Here is a 17,042-nt window from a genome sequence, read left to right as displayed (position 1 = left end):
AAAACACCAGTAAACGTGCCCTTGCACTGTGGCATGTCCCTGCCAAGCTCCAGAAGGAACCAACCAAGCAGTAACAGGGCACGTTGGGCACCCAAACAGCACAGGACAACATGGGGTGCCAGGGGGATACCCAAAGGAGAGGGAAGATCAAAGGCAGTGCTGTGGAGGAGGCAACAGCCCTTCAGCTCTCAGGACTGGGGGCTCCCCCTGAGACCCCTTTCTCTCACACCAGAGCCTCCAGTTCAGGGTTCCCAGGAAGGCAGTGGTGATGAAGCTCCGAGCCAGGGCAGATCCAGAGGGGCAGCACAGAGGGACCCCCTGGGGGTCGACCCCCAGCCCTATTCTCCTTCTGGAAGCTGGAAGGAAAGCTGAGCTGGGGACGGAAGGAGCCAGCGGGCCTGGGAGTGACACCTCGCAGATTAGAGAGGTATGTGGCCTGGAACCTAAACACAGGATGTGAAGCACAGAGGAAGGACTGGGGGAGGGAGTGCACCAAGTTCGGCACAGTTAACCCCTTTGTGCGCTACAGCTGCCCGCCCAGCCTTTGCCCCACGTCCCAGCAACAAACAGGAGCATGGTTGGCTCGAGCAGAGACCACAGGGTGCAGGAATAGCTCCTTCAAGCCCTACCCTAGGGGACTGATGCACCTCCCACAGTGGGCAGCTGTGTAATCCGTTGCTCCGGAAGGGCCAGCACAGTGCTGGCCTCCCCAGCCAGAGACGCTGCTTCTCAGCCAGTTCCTGCAGAAGGCCCAGATGTGGCAGTTCCTGTCCTGCCTTCCTAAGCTCGGGGTTAGCTCGAGCAGGAAGGAGATAAGGGACAGCCAAAATTGCCCAGTTCTCTCAGTCAGGGCTTGCCAGGAAAGCTTGCAGAACCCATGGAGAACCACCAAGCCCCACTGGAGGCTGTGCTTCACTGGTCTGGTGTACTACGTGGACAGGACTCAAAGCCAACAGAGATGGGCAGGAGGCATTCAACCTGCTTTGGTGCTCCTGAAACATGGGATGGAGATTTAAACTGGATCTTCTGCAGCTGGGAAGACAGCAGTGTAGAAATCAGAAGAATGAGTGTGTCAAAGTATTGGTCCTAACTTGGAGACCTGAGACTTGTACTATGGAACGATAAGAATTGGCAAAAGCCATGTCTGAAAGAAGGGCTGTTTTGGGACTGGTTTGTGGCAAACACTGTGCAGGCAGGAGCCTTCTTCAGGCCAGCAGCACCTTCTTCTGAGCCACGTAGCAAGGAGCACAGCTGGCTGTGACAGGCCCCTGCACCAATAGGCACGAGGTGCAGGCAGCAAAGAGCTGACTCACAGCAAAGCAGACACAAGGACCCGTGTGGCCATTGGGCAAGCATGAACCAACCTCCCCCTACCCACCCACAGTGCTCACCTCTGCCTTGTACATGCGGATGAGGCCCTGGTTGACCTTAGACCAGGAGGGTACGGCACTGATGTTCCAAAGCTGGTTGGAATGCTCAGCGAAGGGGCCTGTCTTCATCTGAAAGAGACCCGAGAGCAAGGCTGAGGAGCGGGGCCATGCAGGAGCTGTGCACCAGTGGTGACTCACACTCACCAAGCTAACATTCCCACCAGCCCTGTGAGCCACACGCCAGCCACCCCACCGTGCCGTCCCTCCCTCCTTCCCTCCCTCCCGCTGCAGCCACAGCGCACGAAGCCATGGTGCTCCATCTCCCCACCTCCCTGATGAAATTAAGCCTTTTCCTGCCACACTTCTCTAATGAAACCTTCCTATGCACACCTCCCTGTTAATGGCTGTGTTATAAAACCCCACATAAGTTCTATTCTCCCTCCAAGTAGAGCTTGGCTTAACGCTGTTCCAATTCTACCCAGAAACCTCCCTGTTCAGCACTGCTGGGCTTTCCAAGAAAATGACTCATTCCCCATTCAGATAATCAACAAGCAGCACAGACAACCACTGCTGCCTTCCCCGTATGCAGAGGGCAGTGCAGGTCAGCAGCAGCCCTGACCCACACCTGGGAGAGGAGGAGACCCACTGAAGCCCCACTCCAAACTGCTCCAGAGCTGCAGCTTGCTTGCTTGCGGCCGCACACCTCAGGGTGTTTTTTTGTTTAAGCACTCTGGCGTTTCTCCTCCCAGGAAGAGGGGTGTGGAGGAGGGAGGACAAGGGAAAAGCTGCAATCAGGGATGGTTGCATGCAGATTCCCTTGGTAGCTCTCTCTCTTCTTCTCCACGAACAAAAACAGACCCTCAGGGAGAGAAAGAAATATAACGCAGCCTCTCTGAGTGAGCAAAGTTCCCATGACATCAGAAACCACAAGGCCGAAGCTCACGCTAGAAAGGAGCATGGGGGAAGAGGAATCTCTTGGACTCTTGCTCTCAGCTCCAACAACCAACTCCTTCCCTCCACGCACACAGAGGCCTGGCATGAGGGTGGGAAAACAGCCTCCAAACACAAGTGCTCTAAAAGGAAGCGAGGTTGCTCAATTCGCTTTGGGAAACTGCTGCTGCCCTTCTGCAAGGTCTGCATGGCATCAGCTGGCAGTAAAAAAAGAGAGGGGGAAAAAAAAAACATTACCTGGAGGATAACATGCTTCAAACAGGCTGACCTCGGGCTGCAGCTGTTTTGCACAGACCTGTCCCCATTCCTCTCTATCACTCTCATGGGCAGGGGAATGAGTGATGAGCCACCGAGCCATCCCTGCTCCCCTCTGCCGTGTATGCTTCTCTTGCAGATACAAGATGAAACGTGCAGATAGACAAAGCACAACATCATTTGACAGAGCCGGCGTGCCATCAGGCAGGAGGATTTGGCACTGGCGGGCACCACACTACAGGCTGCACGTGGCAGGGGAGCAGGGAGCACGCGCGTGGCTGAGCCCCATGTGCTGGGCAGCTCAGTGGGCAGAGCTTCCCCTGGTGAGGTTGATTTGCTGATAATGCATTTTGATGCCAAACCTTCCTCCAGCATTGCCATCCTTCGTATGGCGCAGCTTGCAGCAGCCCTCACATGTGTGCTTTGCTTTCCTCCCCATTCCTGAGCTGCAGCAGACTATCAGGGGGCAGCCAGCTCAGCCAGCCGGCCCCATGCTCCAGCTCTGCTGGCTCCATAAGCTCCTGGCACAGTTGTGACCGCAGCCCACTGGACCCTGCGTGCCCAGCAAGGGGAGGCATGGCTATTGTTTCAAAGTGGGGCGGAGGGGAGAAAGTGGATGAGGGAGAAAATGAGCTCATTCCACCCACAAAGGGAGAAGAGGGAGAGAAACAGAGCGAGATGGGGGGAACGAGAGCGGCAGCGAGCGCGCTGCAGTCCCGCAGTGACCCCAGGGGAACGGAGTGAGTCAGAGCAGCCATATTGAGCAGGAAATTACTCACAGACGCTGCGTTCCTGCCTCTCAGTTCCCAAGAGAATCAGCCTTTTGTAAATGGTTCCTCTGTCAGTAACTGGGGGAGGGGGACGGCTGAAGCTGTGCTTTCCTGTCAGCTCCTTCCCTTCCAGCCGAAACCCGAGCCCTCCCTTCCCAAACCTCCAAATTTAGAAGCCAGATTGAAGATGAAATTCTTGCTGCCTGCCCTGGGCTCTTAAAGCAACACGGCCCCGGCCGCCTCGTGCCTCCCCACGTCTCCTGAAGGAAGGTGCCTGGGGAGGCGACGGTTTCAGCAGGCTTTGGTTTCAGCAGGGACAGGAGCTGGCAGCCTCTGCTCTGGGTTTTGTCCCATGCTGTGCAAGGACAGCATCCACGCTGTTTTTGCAATCCCCAGAACCCTTCCTTGCATTCAGAGCACAGAAGCAGGCAGGATCCCACCATGGCAGCAGCACTGCTGGCTCCATCACATGCTGGGATGGTTCCAAACCAACCTCACACCCTCGGGCATCTCCCTGCAGCCTGCCTCAGCAGAACAAGGTGACAGCAGGTAGCTCAAGCTCTAGCCACCTCCATAAGCCTCCCGTTCAAGGACCAAGCATTAAGAACACCCCTCAGGTTAGCCAACAACAGGTCAGCTTGCATAAAGCTTGCTACCATTCCATGTGCAGCAGGGTTGCACTGCAGGGCGGAGGTTTCAGCAGGTTCAAACTGGACATCATCTCCCTGTTACTTTAAGAGTCTGAGGTTTAAATATACACGTGGCAAACACCACCACGGCATACATTCATATCCCTGAAACGTCACCCAGAGGCTGAGAAAAAAATATCTGCTCAAGAGAATATTCTCTTGGTTGAAAGAAAACAACATAACCTGGTCATAGCTTGCTGAAACAAAACCTGTTCTCAGGTTGGTAAAACCTACCAGACCCACTATGGGAACTGCTGCAGTGTTTGCTATTTGCTCTACACCTTTACGGGAGAGCTGTTTTCAGATGAATAGCTCAGAAGGAAAAAATGTCATTCATTTATTAAAATCATTAATCCCTTGTACCTTTTTCTCCCTGCTATTTTTGTTTTGTTGTTGATTTTGGAGAGAAAGCAGAACTCATGGCGGCCCCAGCCCCCCCTGGTGGCAGGAACAAACTTTCTGGGCATTTGAAGGAGAAAAATCCCATTTTAAAAAGCAAATCTTAAAAAAAAAAATAAATAAAAAATAATTTAAAAAACAGGGCTTGCATGAATATGGATTGCAAATATAACAAGTTTGATAATTCAGCTTGTGGCAATCTCTCAGTGGCTCACAGCAGAGAGGAAGCTTCCCTGCCACCAGGTGGCACTGAGGAACTCAATAGAAAAAACTCCATGATCCTGAGTAAGTGTGCAAAAGAGAAGTGAAATCACTTATTAAAAACGCCTACTGAAAAGGTACCAAGGTACCTTTCTGCAAGCAAAAGTGGAGTGACCTGAAGCAGTATGGTGCTGTGTATTTTAAACTGTACCTGAAATCTGTGTACTGCAGAACCCTCTGCACACGTGAAGAATTGCATGCTCTTACATTTTTAACAGGCCAGTGCTCTGTCTGGATAGTACAGATGAAGAAAACAAAATGCATCTTTGCTCCCACTTCCCATGAGGGTGAAGCAGGATTTCCTGTCCTCAGCTCAGTCTCTTCACCATCCACAGCACAATTTAGCTCTGACTGAAGGTTAAATCCTGCAAGGCGCTGAACACCGACAAACCCTACTGGATTCAGCACGACTTGATGCTGCACCTCCTGGGGTTTGGGCCAAAGGTTCCTATGAAAATTTCCTACATGAAAGGCTGAGTTCACGCTCTGTAACCTCCCTTCTCATTTAATTACTAAATGAGGGAAGCAAGGAGGGGGAAAAGCAAACAGAACAAAGGGGTAGAACCGCACTCTGTCCTTCAAAATTAATCCCATCAACTCCTCCTTGCCACAGACAGGAAATCCCTTGCCACAACAAAGCACGTGGTTCTCACTTCCCTGCCTGGACCATGCAGCAAGGTGGATAGTAAAAGCATGGCCAGCTGAGGGAAACTGTAAACCCCTTCATTTAGAAACAGTGCTGGTGGATGGCAACACACCGAATATCAGCAGCCCAAGGGCCTTACAGAATTTGAGAAGAAATGTGCTGCTGATAGTGGTCCTGATAACAGGTGGGCTAACCTCAGCACTGTCTCTCCTTTGGACTATTCACACATCTAAAGGAGAATCTGCTCTGATCCGGAGAAGACCAAACTGCACAGAGGTATGGGAGTCTGCCCTAAGCAAAGGGAGGCCCAGGCAGTGCCCAAGGACTGGAGGGAAGGGAGGTTATCTTGGCAAGCCCAGCTGTTCTGCAGCTCCCACTTCATCTTTCTAGCACCAGTCTTCTCCATCCAAGTTCCCACTGCCTGATCCAAGACTATTTGTTTGCTCTTGTTACAGCTCCCTTCAATAGCAATCCACAGCCCATCTCCCCTAATCACATTTTCCCTTCAATATTTCAGTTTCAACTCATTCAAGGAGAGCACCTCAAACGCAACAGTGTTCTTCTGCCCAGCTCCACTACAGCAAACAGAGGAGGAAGAGAAAACCAGAGCCAGAGTTAACTGCCTACTATGAGAAGAACTTCCCTGTGGAAAAATCCTCACCTCCGTAATGAAGAGGATGCACTCCAGGAACATGAAGTCCTTATGGTTTTCATTTACCACCTTCTCATCAACAAAGTGTCGAGGCTCCAGATTTGGATGGTCTGAAAAGAGTAAAAGACAACAGAAAGTAACCTGCATGACATCCCCTTCTGAGACCAAATTCAGTCAGGCTTTGTCCCATCCCTCTTTCACACGAGGGCTCTCTCACCAGAACTTTTCAGAAATCAGCACAGAGCTATTGCTTTCCACCTCACCTCCAATGCCTTAGCAGTGAAACTGGTAAACTCCCCAGGGCAGAAAACGTGTACTTTAGTGCCAGAAACAGGACTCTCCTCTCAAAAAGATTGTAGTCATTGCAACAAAGACAGATGTACTGTACATGGAAGCTTTCCACCTCCTGGTTTAAGCAACTAGCTTTATTTGGAAACCTGAGAGAAAAAATCCAAGCCCCAAGCAAACTGTGCTGCTGTCTTACACACAAATCTGACACATTTGAATTTAAAAGTCAGTCTCAAGCCCCATTATCTTTGCAACCTAGACAGACAGGGCAGAGGGCAGGCTGGGACATGAGCAGATTTTTATTAGTACCTATCAGCTGGGAACTGCCCCATATGAAAGGCAGAAACTGGAAGTCATCCAAGCCCCAGACGCCCTGGCTGCCAGCAGGTTCCATCCTGTAGGTCTTCTGAAGTTTTCGCATCACTTCTAGGTACCTGAGACAAAAGAGAGGGAAGAGTTCAGACAAGGCTCTCTTCTGGACTCCAGACACAAAATCCAGATCTCTGCCTTCACACGGGAGATCCAAACAGACCATCCACTCTTGGAGGGCCCCATGCTCACTTCTGAACCCAACAGAAAAGCACGGATCAAGTTTAACAGCTGAATAAGCACCAAAAGTTGGTCCTGGGAAGGAGCAAACAGTCCAAGTTAACAGAAAACTACGAGCTCCCAGAGCAAGGCCCACTTCGATTAAGTTGCAGTCAATGAACATTCAGCATCACCTCTCTTCAAACAAGTTTTCCCAACCTTTGTAACTAGGTGGAAAATTAAAGCTGGAAGTACTATTGAAGGAGACTGTTTTCATGCCAGAGATGCAAATTGCATTAGATCTCTGGACTCCACATGCCAAGTCCAGTGGTTTTATCACGACCAACTCCACCTCCTGGGCTGGAAACACATCTTGAGGAGCAGTGGAGGCCAGCCAGCTTCACAGATTACTTTTTTTAACGCCTGAAGAGATGTAACATCTGACCAAATATTTCTGACTATCACAGAACTTTATCCAAATACTCTTGCAGTATCAATAACATTCCAGAAAGGCACACAGCCTCTAACAGATGATGTGCTATACTCTATTAAAAAGCACATCTGTTTCCTAAGTTTGTCTTCACTTTTTTTTCACTTTGCCCTTCTTGTGTAGGCCAGCAAGCCCACCAGCACCCTGTTCTTTAGCTAGACACAGAAGCCCTTGTTTTAAGCAGGTCATATCCCAGCTAGAGGACCTCCTTATAGTTTCTCACTTCCAAATGGATGTGGATGAGTGGAAGGAAGAGGCCACAATCAGCCCAACCTACAGGAGCAGTACGATGTATAGAACACATGGTAGTGTCTCACACATCTCAGACAGCTGGAAGGGGCAGTGTCTAGGATCTGCCCTCATGTGGCCCAACATTTCCAGCCCTTCTCCTTCTGGTATCTCACCTGTTAAATACTTTAAAGACAATAGCCATCTGGTCATCCACTCTGAGAACACCAATTTTGCAGAGGCAGCAGAGAAAGGCTGCAAACGCAGCTTCATGTCCTACAGTGAAAAGAAATGAGATGTGACATGGGTGTTTCTGATCCTGAAGACAACCTTATGGTGAGTACAACAGCTCTTCAAAAATCAAAGCAGGCACATTCCCACAGAAGAAGCCCCTGCCTGCTGTCCCTAATGTGCTGCCTTATCCTGTTACGACAAGAGCTGAGAGTATTTCATCCCCACACAGCACCTACCCAAAGTACGCCTTCCAGATATTCATAAGGTGGTTATTAACTTTGAAAGAAAAGTTCTTGAGGAAATGAAGCTCCAAGTGGGAGTGCTGGGAGCAAGGCAGGGCCTTCCTGGGAGCTCTGCAGTGGGATATGGAGCACTGCAGAGTCGTCTGCTCAGAGGATATGAGAGAACTTCACATCTGCAAGTAAACAGATTTCCTCCCACTTAAAAATATCTGTGTCGGAAGGATGCAGATCCCATGATGCTGGCAGGAACAGACCGTCCCAGAAGGTACTGGGATCTCTGGCTGACCCTCTGCAGCTTGGTCCTCCAGCTAACAGCAGGGAAAAGAAACAACCAGCAAAATCAGAGCAATGTCTTTTTGTGGAAAGGACCACAGAACTAGGAAAAGTACAGGATCAACAGCTCCACATGGTAAAGAAGTGCAGCTCCCAGTGTAGGAACAAAGTACATCCATATTCCAGTCACCCTCAGCTAGAACACTTGGGACACTTGGTTGGGACACACAGGAGGGGAGCAAACGCTGAAATTCCTTCCCTGAGCTGACAAAACCCATGCCTTTGGGTCCCTTTCCAAAGACAACATCTCCCCCTGGTGCCAGTGAGCTGCAGCTTTCCTAGCAGACACTGCTCAACTTCCAGCTCTTCATCCTTTAACCCAAGTCCTCCTCCTCTTCCCCTCCCTGCCCAAATCTGAAGTCATCTTTCCTTGTAACCTTTGGTTAGCGCACCCGTCTCAGCACACCTCCAGACAGAGGAGCAAAGCATGCAGTAACCACATGGTTTCAAACCAAAGATTCTGCATTTAGGTCTAACTGAAGCCAGAGTGGTTACTCCAGCCTGCAATTCAGCATCTTCTCAGGTACAAAATGCTTCAACGTTCAGACTTTAAAGTCCTTCTCTAATCAGCAGTGTCACCTCCAAGGAGCACCAGACCCCAAGACACTTCCTGCTGTCTATGACCTTGCTTCCCCTTACTTCCAAATAAGCAATTACATTTTATTCCTCTAAGTTGTCTGTTGTGGATCAGCTGTGCAATATTGCTATATGCAGTAAAGCTACTCCTACAGTTCATCCCAGAATGGCCTGCACAGCTCGATTCATGTTTCCTCAGATGAGACATGTGAAGAGTGTCACAACCTACAATGAATGCTGAGTGAGGAAGAAAGTGTTTGTACCAAACTGACACAGAGAAAACTTGCTAAAACATATTTAAATACACCCAGCACCAGGCTCCAAAGGGTCACTACCCAAAGGAGAGCAGTCTCAGCCACTGAGCATGCTCAGGTACCTGTGCCATAATCAATGCGGGTAGAGTTCCCCACGGACTCTTTCAGGTACACGGCCACTTCTGGTGCAGCGCTGGCCAAATGTTTGGGGATCACTGTTGCCACCAAATTTTCTGCTTCCTGGAAGACACAAAAGACTCCCCGAAGTGAGTGTACATCTGTCACAGTCCCCAAGGGCAAGACAATGCTCACACACTGATGCAGGGGGGGAGCTTTAATGGTGCACTCTTACATATGTAAGAGCCAGCAATAACAGAGAGAATTTGCCTATTCTAGAAGCAGAGAAATGGAATTATTCTGGGAGAGCTTATCCTAACATCCATCCAGGCCACATGTATCCTGCAGAGGAAAAAAGAAAAAAAAAGATACATCAGCTCAGTTACCCACTGGTTCACCCACAGGACCAAAGCATTAACAGAGCAGCAGACCACCTGCAAAAGGACATTCCTGCAAAAGGACTCTGTGCCACCTCCAGAGCTTGGTGAAGGGCATGTACTCTGAGTTGAAGAATGTCAAGCAGTTTCACAACTTTCCTCTGATCTTCTCTGTCATCTTTTCGCTAATAATTACAAAGCAAAGGTCTTCCTTGGGCTCGAAGGACCCCAAAGGCTGATTCAGGACTTGGAAACTCATCAAAGAGCATTCACGTGGGCCATATGGTCTCATAAGAGGTGAAGACAGCAACAAATCAGGAGTAAGTGATATATATCAGAAGGATCCTTCTCAGTTTATCTGCGCAACTCCTTTGTAGACTGCTCGCTTGCCACACAATGATGGAATCATTCTGTTGTCCCTGCTAAACATGCTGCCCTTCTGTAGGAGCTGCATTTAACATTGTACATGAAAGACATGCTCACCTGGTCTAGTTTGGCGTACCAAGTCCTGAAGGCTTTGTTCCCAAAGCGAGAAGGTTGATCCACTGGTGGGGTTTCATCGATCCATCTGTCAAGGGTGTTCAGAAGAGCCACCAGCTTTTCAATTGGCTATGGGGAGAAGAAAAATGAGGGGTCATGGTCTGTCATGAAACACAGCAATCCCTCAGGCCTCTGCCCCGGCTTGGAATAGTTGAAGCCCACACTGCCCTCCTCAAGGGTGGAAAGCAGGAACAGGATGTGCCAACTTCCCCCAAAACGCAGAAGGGCCAGGCAATCCTCCCTCCCTCCTCAGATCAGCCCAGTACAAAGCCCAGCCTGAGGCAGTCTCTCCAGTCGCCCACACAGCCTTTCATCAGCTGCAACAGCACTATGCTCTAAAACCTCAGGGAGAAGAGCTAAAGCAAGCTCCTAGCTGTAGGACACGCAGGACTGAATAGCAGGGAAGTGTCACATGATTCAGGCATCTCCAACAAAACTCAGTCTCTGCATTTTCAGGGTCCTGTGTACCCCACATAGCACGTACCATACAGTCACACCAGTGGCTGTGTGGTCTTGTAGGTAAACTTCCCTTCTCAAGGCCTCTAATCCTGTCCTGGAACATCTCAGGAGGCAGGATTTGCAGAGAGGGTGTTTGCATTTGTACAGCACCCAGCACAACGGCCAAATCTCAATTCAGCATTCTTGGAGTAACCACATTGCTTCAAACTTGCACCAGCCAGACTGCTAAGGCAGCTCCCACCCCATGATACCTAGTGCATGCTACACCTTGCAAAAATGCATAGGCAAAATGCAGTCCATCCCGAAGATGAGACGGCCTGGCTTGCCCACCAACAGTCTCATCAGAGCAAGGATGAGAAGCTCTGGGTTCTGAGAAAAACATCTCAGTACAAGAACAATGCTGATGGGAAGACAAAGACAACAGCAAGAAAAGAGAGCTGATTTCTTGCATCCAGTGCTGGAAGGAAAAAGTGAGGAACGTGTGCATGATTTAGGAGAGAGTGACCGGAGAAGGCACACCAGCAGCCACAAAGGAAAAGAAGCGAGATCCAGAGAGCCACAGGCAACACAGTATGGTGTCACAAGCACACTGTAGGCCACTATTTAAGAAGCTTCAAGCAGTTTTATTAGGAGGCTCTGCTGACAACCCATGGAGCCTGCCAGAGGGTCTGGGATTCTCCTTGCCCAAATACAAGCAGCCAGAGAGCCATCAGATGCCACAGCAGCTGGCCAAGCCCTGGGCAATGTAGGCTTCTCTGTCTCAAGAGGAGATTCCTCCTTCAAGGGGACAAAGAGGACAGCAGAAGCAGCGGCTGGTTTGACTTTGCTGGAGGCATCGACCGTGTGAAGCCGGCTGGTCTCCTGGGCTGTGGTTCAATTCTTCCTGCTGCCTGCCGGGAGGATGAAGAAAGAGCCGAGACCAGCAAGTTTCCAGCCCTTGAAGTGCTACTTGAAGGGGGTGGGGAGGAGACACAGGCACGGCCAAACTGGACAGCAATCCCTGTCCCCTCTGAACCCATGAGAAACAGCCTCACAGCAGCACAGTATCCCTCCAGCAGCACTCCTCAGAGCTCAGGATGTGGTGGGATCAGGGAGTGGGGACAGGGATCAGGAAGGACAGGGATCCACTCATTCCACAGGACTTCAGCACTTGGCTGATGAGCAAGGCCAGGGGCTGAGAGGAAGGGCAACACCTCACCTGAGCACACCAGGAACGCAGAGGACCAAAGCACAAGTGTGCTGAGGGATAGAGGTCCTCTGGGGAGGCTGCACGCTTGTGCCAAGGATCTGCACAGACCAAGAAAGCACAGCCCTCTTTGCTTCAGCCCTATGCTGCCCAGAATGCTGCAGAAGCTCAGCACCTCCCCACTGCAATGGGTCGGGTTTAGACTCAGCTCCATCCCTTCCTGGCTATTGCATTCCCCTCCAATTAAGCAACAGCATCCTCAGCACCGGGTTGCATTAAATAATTAAATCGTGCTGGTGATTTATCCGCCGGCACCAGCAGCTCATTATGAGCAGCTCCCGTATTTCAAACCCCTCTCAGCAAGCACTCAGAGCTGCCTGGATAAATGGTTGCTGAGGACGGGTTCCTTCCCCCTCCCCAGATCTGCCTGCAGGCCTCGGGGAGCACAGAGTCCAACCTCCCCTTCCCCACTCACTTGCTTTAAAAGGATTAAAAAGCGCAGCCCCACTGAACGCGGGTGAGCAGGACCCAGCTGCCGGCTCAGCCGTGCCAATAAATAATTAAAGAGATGCGGCTCAGTTTGGGCTCACGGCCCTTTGAAAAGGGGTTATTAAAAGCAGCAGCTCCCATTGTCCTGCAGAGGAAACTTGTGCAGCCGGGGCTGACCCCAGCAGGGGGAGGGAGGGGAGCAGCGGGGTTTACGGGAACACAACCATCAGCACCACTGCAGCCCTGTTTTGCCTGGCTGGGTTTTTAAGCTCTATTTTTGCTTTACCTTTCCAGTGATCAAAGCAAGGACAGCCACCGCACCCCCCCTTGCTCTCTTTGCTCTTCCTGTTGTGCTGATTTCGCATCGCCTTGACCCTGAGTCTGCCGCCGGTCCCAAAGGAGAGCTGCAGAGCCTCGTGCAGAACAGAGACCTGTCAGCATCACTCCCAGCAGGGGCAGGAGGAGGTGCTGCAGAGGCATCAGAGCAGCCAGGGCCGCCCGCAGGGACCAAACCTGATCCTGGGGCAACTCGCACCCTACCAGGGTGGGGAGCTGCTGAAATTAGAGCATTTGCTGCTTCCCTTTATAAAGCAGAGCAAGCCATGAGGCCAGCCAGGTTTCCCCAGTACTGCTGGGCTGTGGCTGCTTAAAGGGAAGGTCTGCCCCTGGCACAGCCAACATTAACCTCTCCCCTTGCTGCACTGCTGCTCTGAGCAAAGTCAGCTCTGAAAGCCCACTGCAGGCTGCAGCCCAGCACCCGCTGCACGGATCCCGTGTGAGAATTACTCCCTGCAGAAGGCAGGTCACAGCCTGCTGATGTCACACAGCTCCTGCCAGATACAATGCCACAGTCCTACACAGCCACCCAGCTACTGCTACTCGTCACATGTCTCCAGCAAAACTCCAGATTTCTCAGCAGAAGAGGAGCAAGCTCAGCCAATATCAGAAGGGGCTCAGCCCCCAGAGGACCAGGCTCTCACTCCAGCAGACTGTTTGCTACCGACACACAGAACCTATTAAGCTGTCTCTTTCTAAGCAGAACAGACCACGCTTGCAAAGCAATACAGTAAGTCGCAGAGGATACGCGTTCAGCGGAAAGGATTCCAGGAGGTCATTGCCAAAGGAAGGCATCTCCAGCATTTGATCAGGGAGGAAGATGGGACAGCACAAAAGCACATCAGCAGCAGGTACGGGCAAAAGAGAAGAAAGCAGAGCAGAGATGCAAGCAGAGGCCACAAGGGGCTGAGCTTTTAAAAGCAAAGATAAGCAGTTTGATCTACAAACAAACCTGCATGAACAGGCAACCTCATCAACAAGGCGACCCAGGGGATGCTCCACCTGTGCCTCCAGTCACGGGTTATTGCTCTCCCCCACGCGAGGGGAATGGGACATGTTCTCTGCCACATCCCCAGCAGCTGGGATCACATCTCTTGTTTATTGCCTGTACTGGGGCTGTGGGTGGATCAATTCACTCCAAGAGGGATCCGCTGCACAGACACAGCCTGACAGCCTCTTGGAGGGGGTGGAAGAAGAGGGATTTTTTGTTCCTTCCTTTTGTTCATTTTTAATGCTTTGTTTCCCTAGAACTGCTCTATGAATGAGCAAGATTATGACAAAGGCAAAACTCAAAGGTGAAATACAAACAGTGGAAAGCAAGAGTGGCATTTGATGGCACATTCTATCGAATTAAAGGAACAAAGGGTGGACACAAAGCCTGTTAGAGAGGCATTCGTTATCCCATATCCCCCCCATGAAGTACAAGCAAAGTTTCTCATTCACACATTGGCTCCTTGAAGGGAAGGCTGGACTTTACATGCCTGTTCCAGACATAAATGGCCAGGCTAAAGACTGTTGTAGGCTGCCTTCCCACACAAGAATGAATCTATAAACACACAGGCCCAGTCTGCTTTCCATTCCACCTAGATCTTCTCTAGCCAGACTGTTCCCAGCTGTCTTGCACAGCTGCGATAAGCTTAAACAGTAAATAGATACCAAAGAATCTCCTCATTCCAACACGGAACAAGGGAGAATTCAGCATGCAACATGGAAACACAGCCAGCAGCCAGCACTGCAGCACCCATAGCGACCTCAAAACAGTCATACACATGGCTGGGGGAGGGCAACAGCAGCAGGGAAGATGCCCTCCCTCCCCTCTGGCATCCCCACTGGCTCCAAAACACTATGCCATGTCCCTGACAAGGTGAATGGACATTAGAACTGGCCCAGCACCACTTAGATGAGGTCACACAGAGAGGCAGTGGGAGAAGCAGGAGCTTTATGGACTTCTCTGCCTTTTGGCTGCAGCCAGGGGAGAGTATCACATCTACAAAACAACTCTGGTTGAAGCCAGACCATAAAATCAAGGCCAAAACATATCCCTTCTGAAGTTTCCTTTCCATCACCAGTTTCTGTCCACCTGTAGCTCGCTCCATTTCCTACCAGCAAGCATAGAGAGCCTCTGCTCCAGGAGGGAGCACCACAGGCTGACATTTACATCCCCAAACACAGCCCAACTATATTTATTCTCCCAGAGAAGTTGTCAGCTCATCCCTTGCTTAGGAGATATTCGTTGTAGAGACCAAAATAAAAAAATAAATCAAAAGCAGCAAAAAAGGAGAAACAAGCAGATCTAAACTCTCCTCCTACCTCTGAAACGTTGTATTCACAGGTCAGTTTCCTGCCCTTGACACCTTCGTTCAGGGTGAGGATGAAGCCCATGTAATCTGCGTATGCCTGCAAACACATCCAAAAGAGCAAGGTGTCAGTGAGTACCCACAGTCTGTTTGAATAAGCACTGCAGCATGATCGTGCTCCTGCACACCAAGGGAACCCTTCCCAGAACACAGCATTACTTTCTTGGAGACAGCCAGGGCACAGGGCTTGCTGTGAGGTTATTGCTATTTCTGGCAGACCTTGAAGGCAGATGGTGACTGCACCAACAACTCTGCATTGCTGAAAAAATTATGGAGAGAAGAATTCTAAGAAAGCTCACACTGCCCCTGAAATCCTTCTCTCAGCTCCCTGCCTCTTATCAGGTCAAATTCACACTCCCTGGCTCTACAGACTCTCTGTGGTGTCCAAACATCCCACTCCGCACTGCTTCTCCCAGACCTGTCATTATCTCCTCTTTTCTCCTTCTGTCCTCCTGTGTACATGCGTGATGGAGAAGTGGGAGACAGCCCAAATTCCTCAATGCTGTGCTCTTTATATGAGCTGCTTTTGAAATATCATATGCAGAATAGCTCAGTAGCTCTGTCTGTGGAATGGTTAGACTAGCACACTGCCTACTCTTGCTCCTTGGGACCCTGTCACACAGAAATCCAGAGTGGAGCAAGTCCTCAGTCCCAGAAGATTTAATAAAGGGAACTGCAATCCCCAGCTTTGCTAGAGAGCTGGCTACTGTAAGCTTCTCATAAGACATTAAGCAAGAGTTTGTTCCTAAACAGCAGAACCAACAGGAGAAACAAGTCTAGGCCATCGCTGCCATCTCTTAAAGGCAGAGAACAGAGAATCTGCCTATTCCACCAGCCCCACAGACACTATAAACAAGAATTACCCAGTAAATTGAAGGCTTTGGCTCTAGAGCCCTTTCCAGTACAGCAGGGTGGGAAGGCACCAGGAACCAACCCACTCTGATGTCGTAAGAGGGCCAGACAGCCAGATCACATTCAAGCTGAGTTCAAACAGCGCTGGGTAAAGCCGGTACATCACAACATACAGGTTATGTGGGGTGAAATAGTTACCACTTGGCACGTTGGCAGGGAGCAGTAATAATTCTTACACCTCTCTTATCTCCCTCAACCTTTGGGCTCTCCCCGGCTCCTTTGTCTGAGCATTTGACTGCCAGACTCCACACCTCGCTGCCAAGTCATTTTCCTACAAACAGGCAGCGACTCCTGCTTTAACACACATCAATTAATTTCCCATGGCTTGCCCAAACCTGCTTTACACCTAGTGGCAGTTACCAGTCCAGACTCAGCTGCCACTGTAACATAATAAGCACTTACCAGTTTTCCCTGAACCGACAGACATACCTGAGAGCGCTTCCACTTGCCCATGTCAGAAACCATGTTTATCTCCTTTCTGGGGATCATGAAGCTCTGCTGGAGGGGAGGAGCCATCTCCTCTGAATTGCCTGGGAGATGCAAGAAAGAGGTGAAACAGAGGCAGTGGAGGAGAAGCAATCTTCTAACCTTCCTCTCTTAGAAAGCAACATTAATGTCCCAGGGGACTGAAAGCAAACAAATCTATCCCAGCCTGTGCCTTTATCTCACCAAGTCCTGCTTGCCAAGCAGTATCCTCTCAATAACATTCCCTTGAGGACAGTTGAGGGCTTCAGAAGGTTGCATTACATTCACTATCTCTACTGAAGATGAGCTCCCCATTCAGAGAGAGAAGCCTGCAGGAGCTAGCAGTGATAGCATCCAGCTAGTTTCACTATTTCTAGGGTGAACAAGCCTCGGGTGTTGCTAAAGCACACTAAGCTTTTCTGACAAACCACCTGTTCTCAGGGTGCTATGCCTGAGCTGCATTCCCCTAAGGACAATTCCTGCAGACAACACAAGAGCAACTCAGTAGATGGCAGCCCAGAGCAGCGTTCCCCATTCCAGAAGCACTGAGGATGCTGGCACGCAGCACCTTAAAGATTGACACTACAAAGATCATTTTGAGGCAGTTTACAGTCTTTTCTGTAAGCACAACTTTTACC

General features: G+C 50.3%; 1 protein-coding gene across 1 annotated transcript in view; it reads right to left on the bottom strand.

The window, feature by feature from the left end:
• PTPA (protein phosphatase 2 phosphatase activator) overlaps nt 1-17,042 on the bottom strand; it is a 29,923-nt gene that overhangs the window by 11,548 nt on the left and 1,333 nt on the right. The window contains exons 2-9 of the mRNA XM_031601688.2: nt 16,369-16,469; nt 14,981-15,067; nt 10,144-10,269; nt 9,289-9,406; nt 7,704-7,803; nt 6,591-6,715; nt 6,003-6,103; nt 1,392-1,499 (exon numbers count right to left, since the gene is read on the bottom strand). Coding sequence (XP_031457548.1) covers nt 1,392-1,499; nt 6,003-6,103; nt 6,591-6,715; nt 7,704-7,803; nt 9,289-9,406; nt 10,144-10,269; nt 14,981-15,067; nt 16,369-16,469 — 866 coding nt within the window. The remainder of the gene's footprint in view (nt 1-1,391; nt 1,500-6,002; nt 6,104-6,590; nt 6,716-7,703; nt 7,804-9,288; nt 9,407-10,143; nt 10,270-14,980; nt 15,068-16,368; nt 16,470-17,042) is intronic.

Source organism: Phasianus colchicus, chromosome 19, assembly GCF_987193195.1.
Source record: "Phasianus colchicus chromosome 19, bPhaCol1.hap1.1, whole genome shotgun sequence".
Lineage (NCBI taxonomy): Eukaryota > Metazoa > Chordata > Aves > Galliformes > Phasianidae > Phasianus > Phasianus colchicus.
This window is presented reverse-complemented; position numbering and strand designations above follow the sequence as displayed.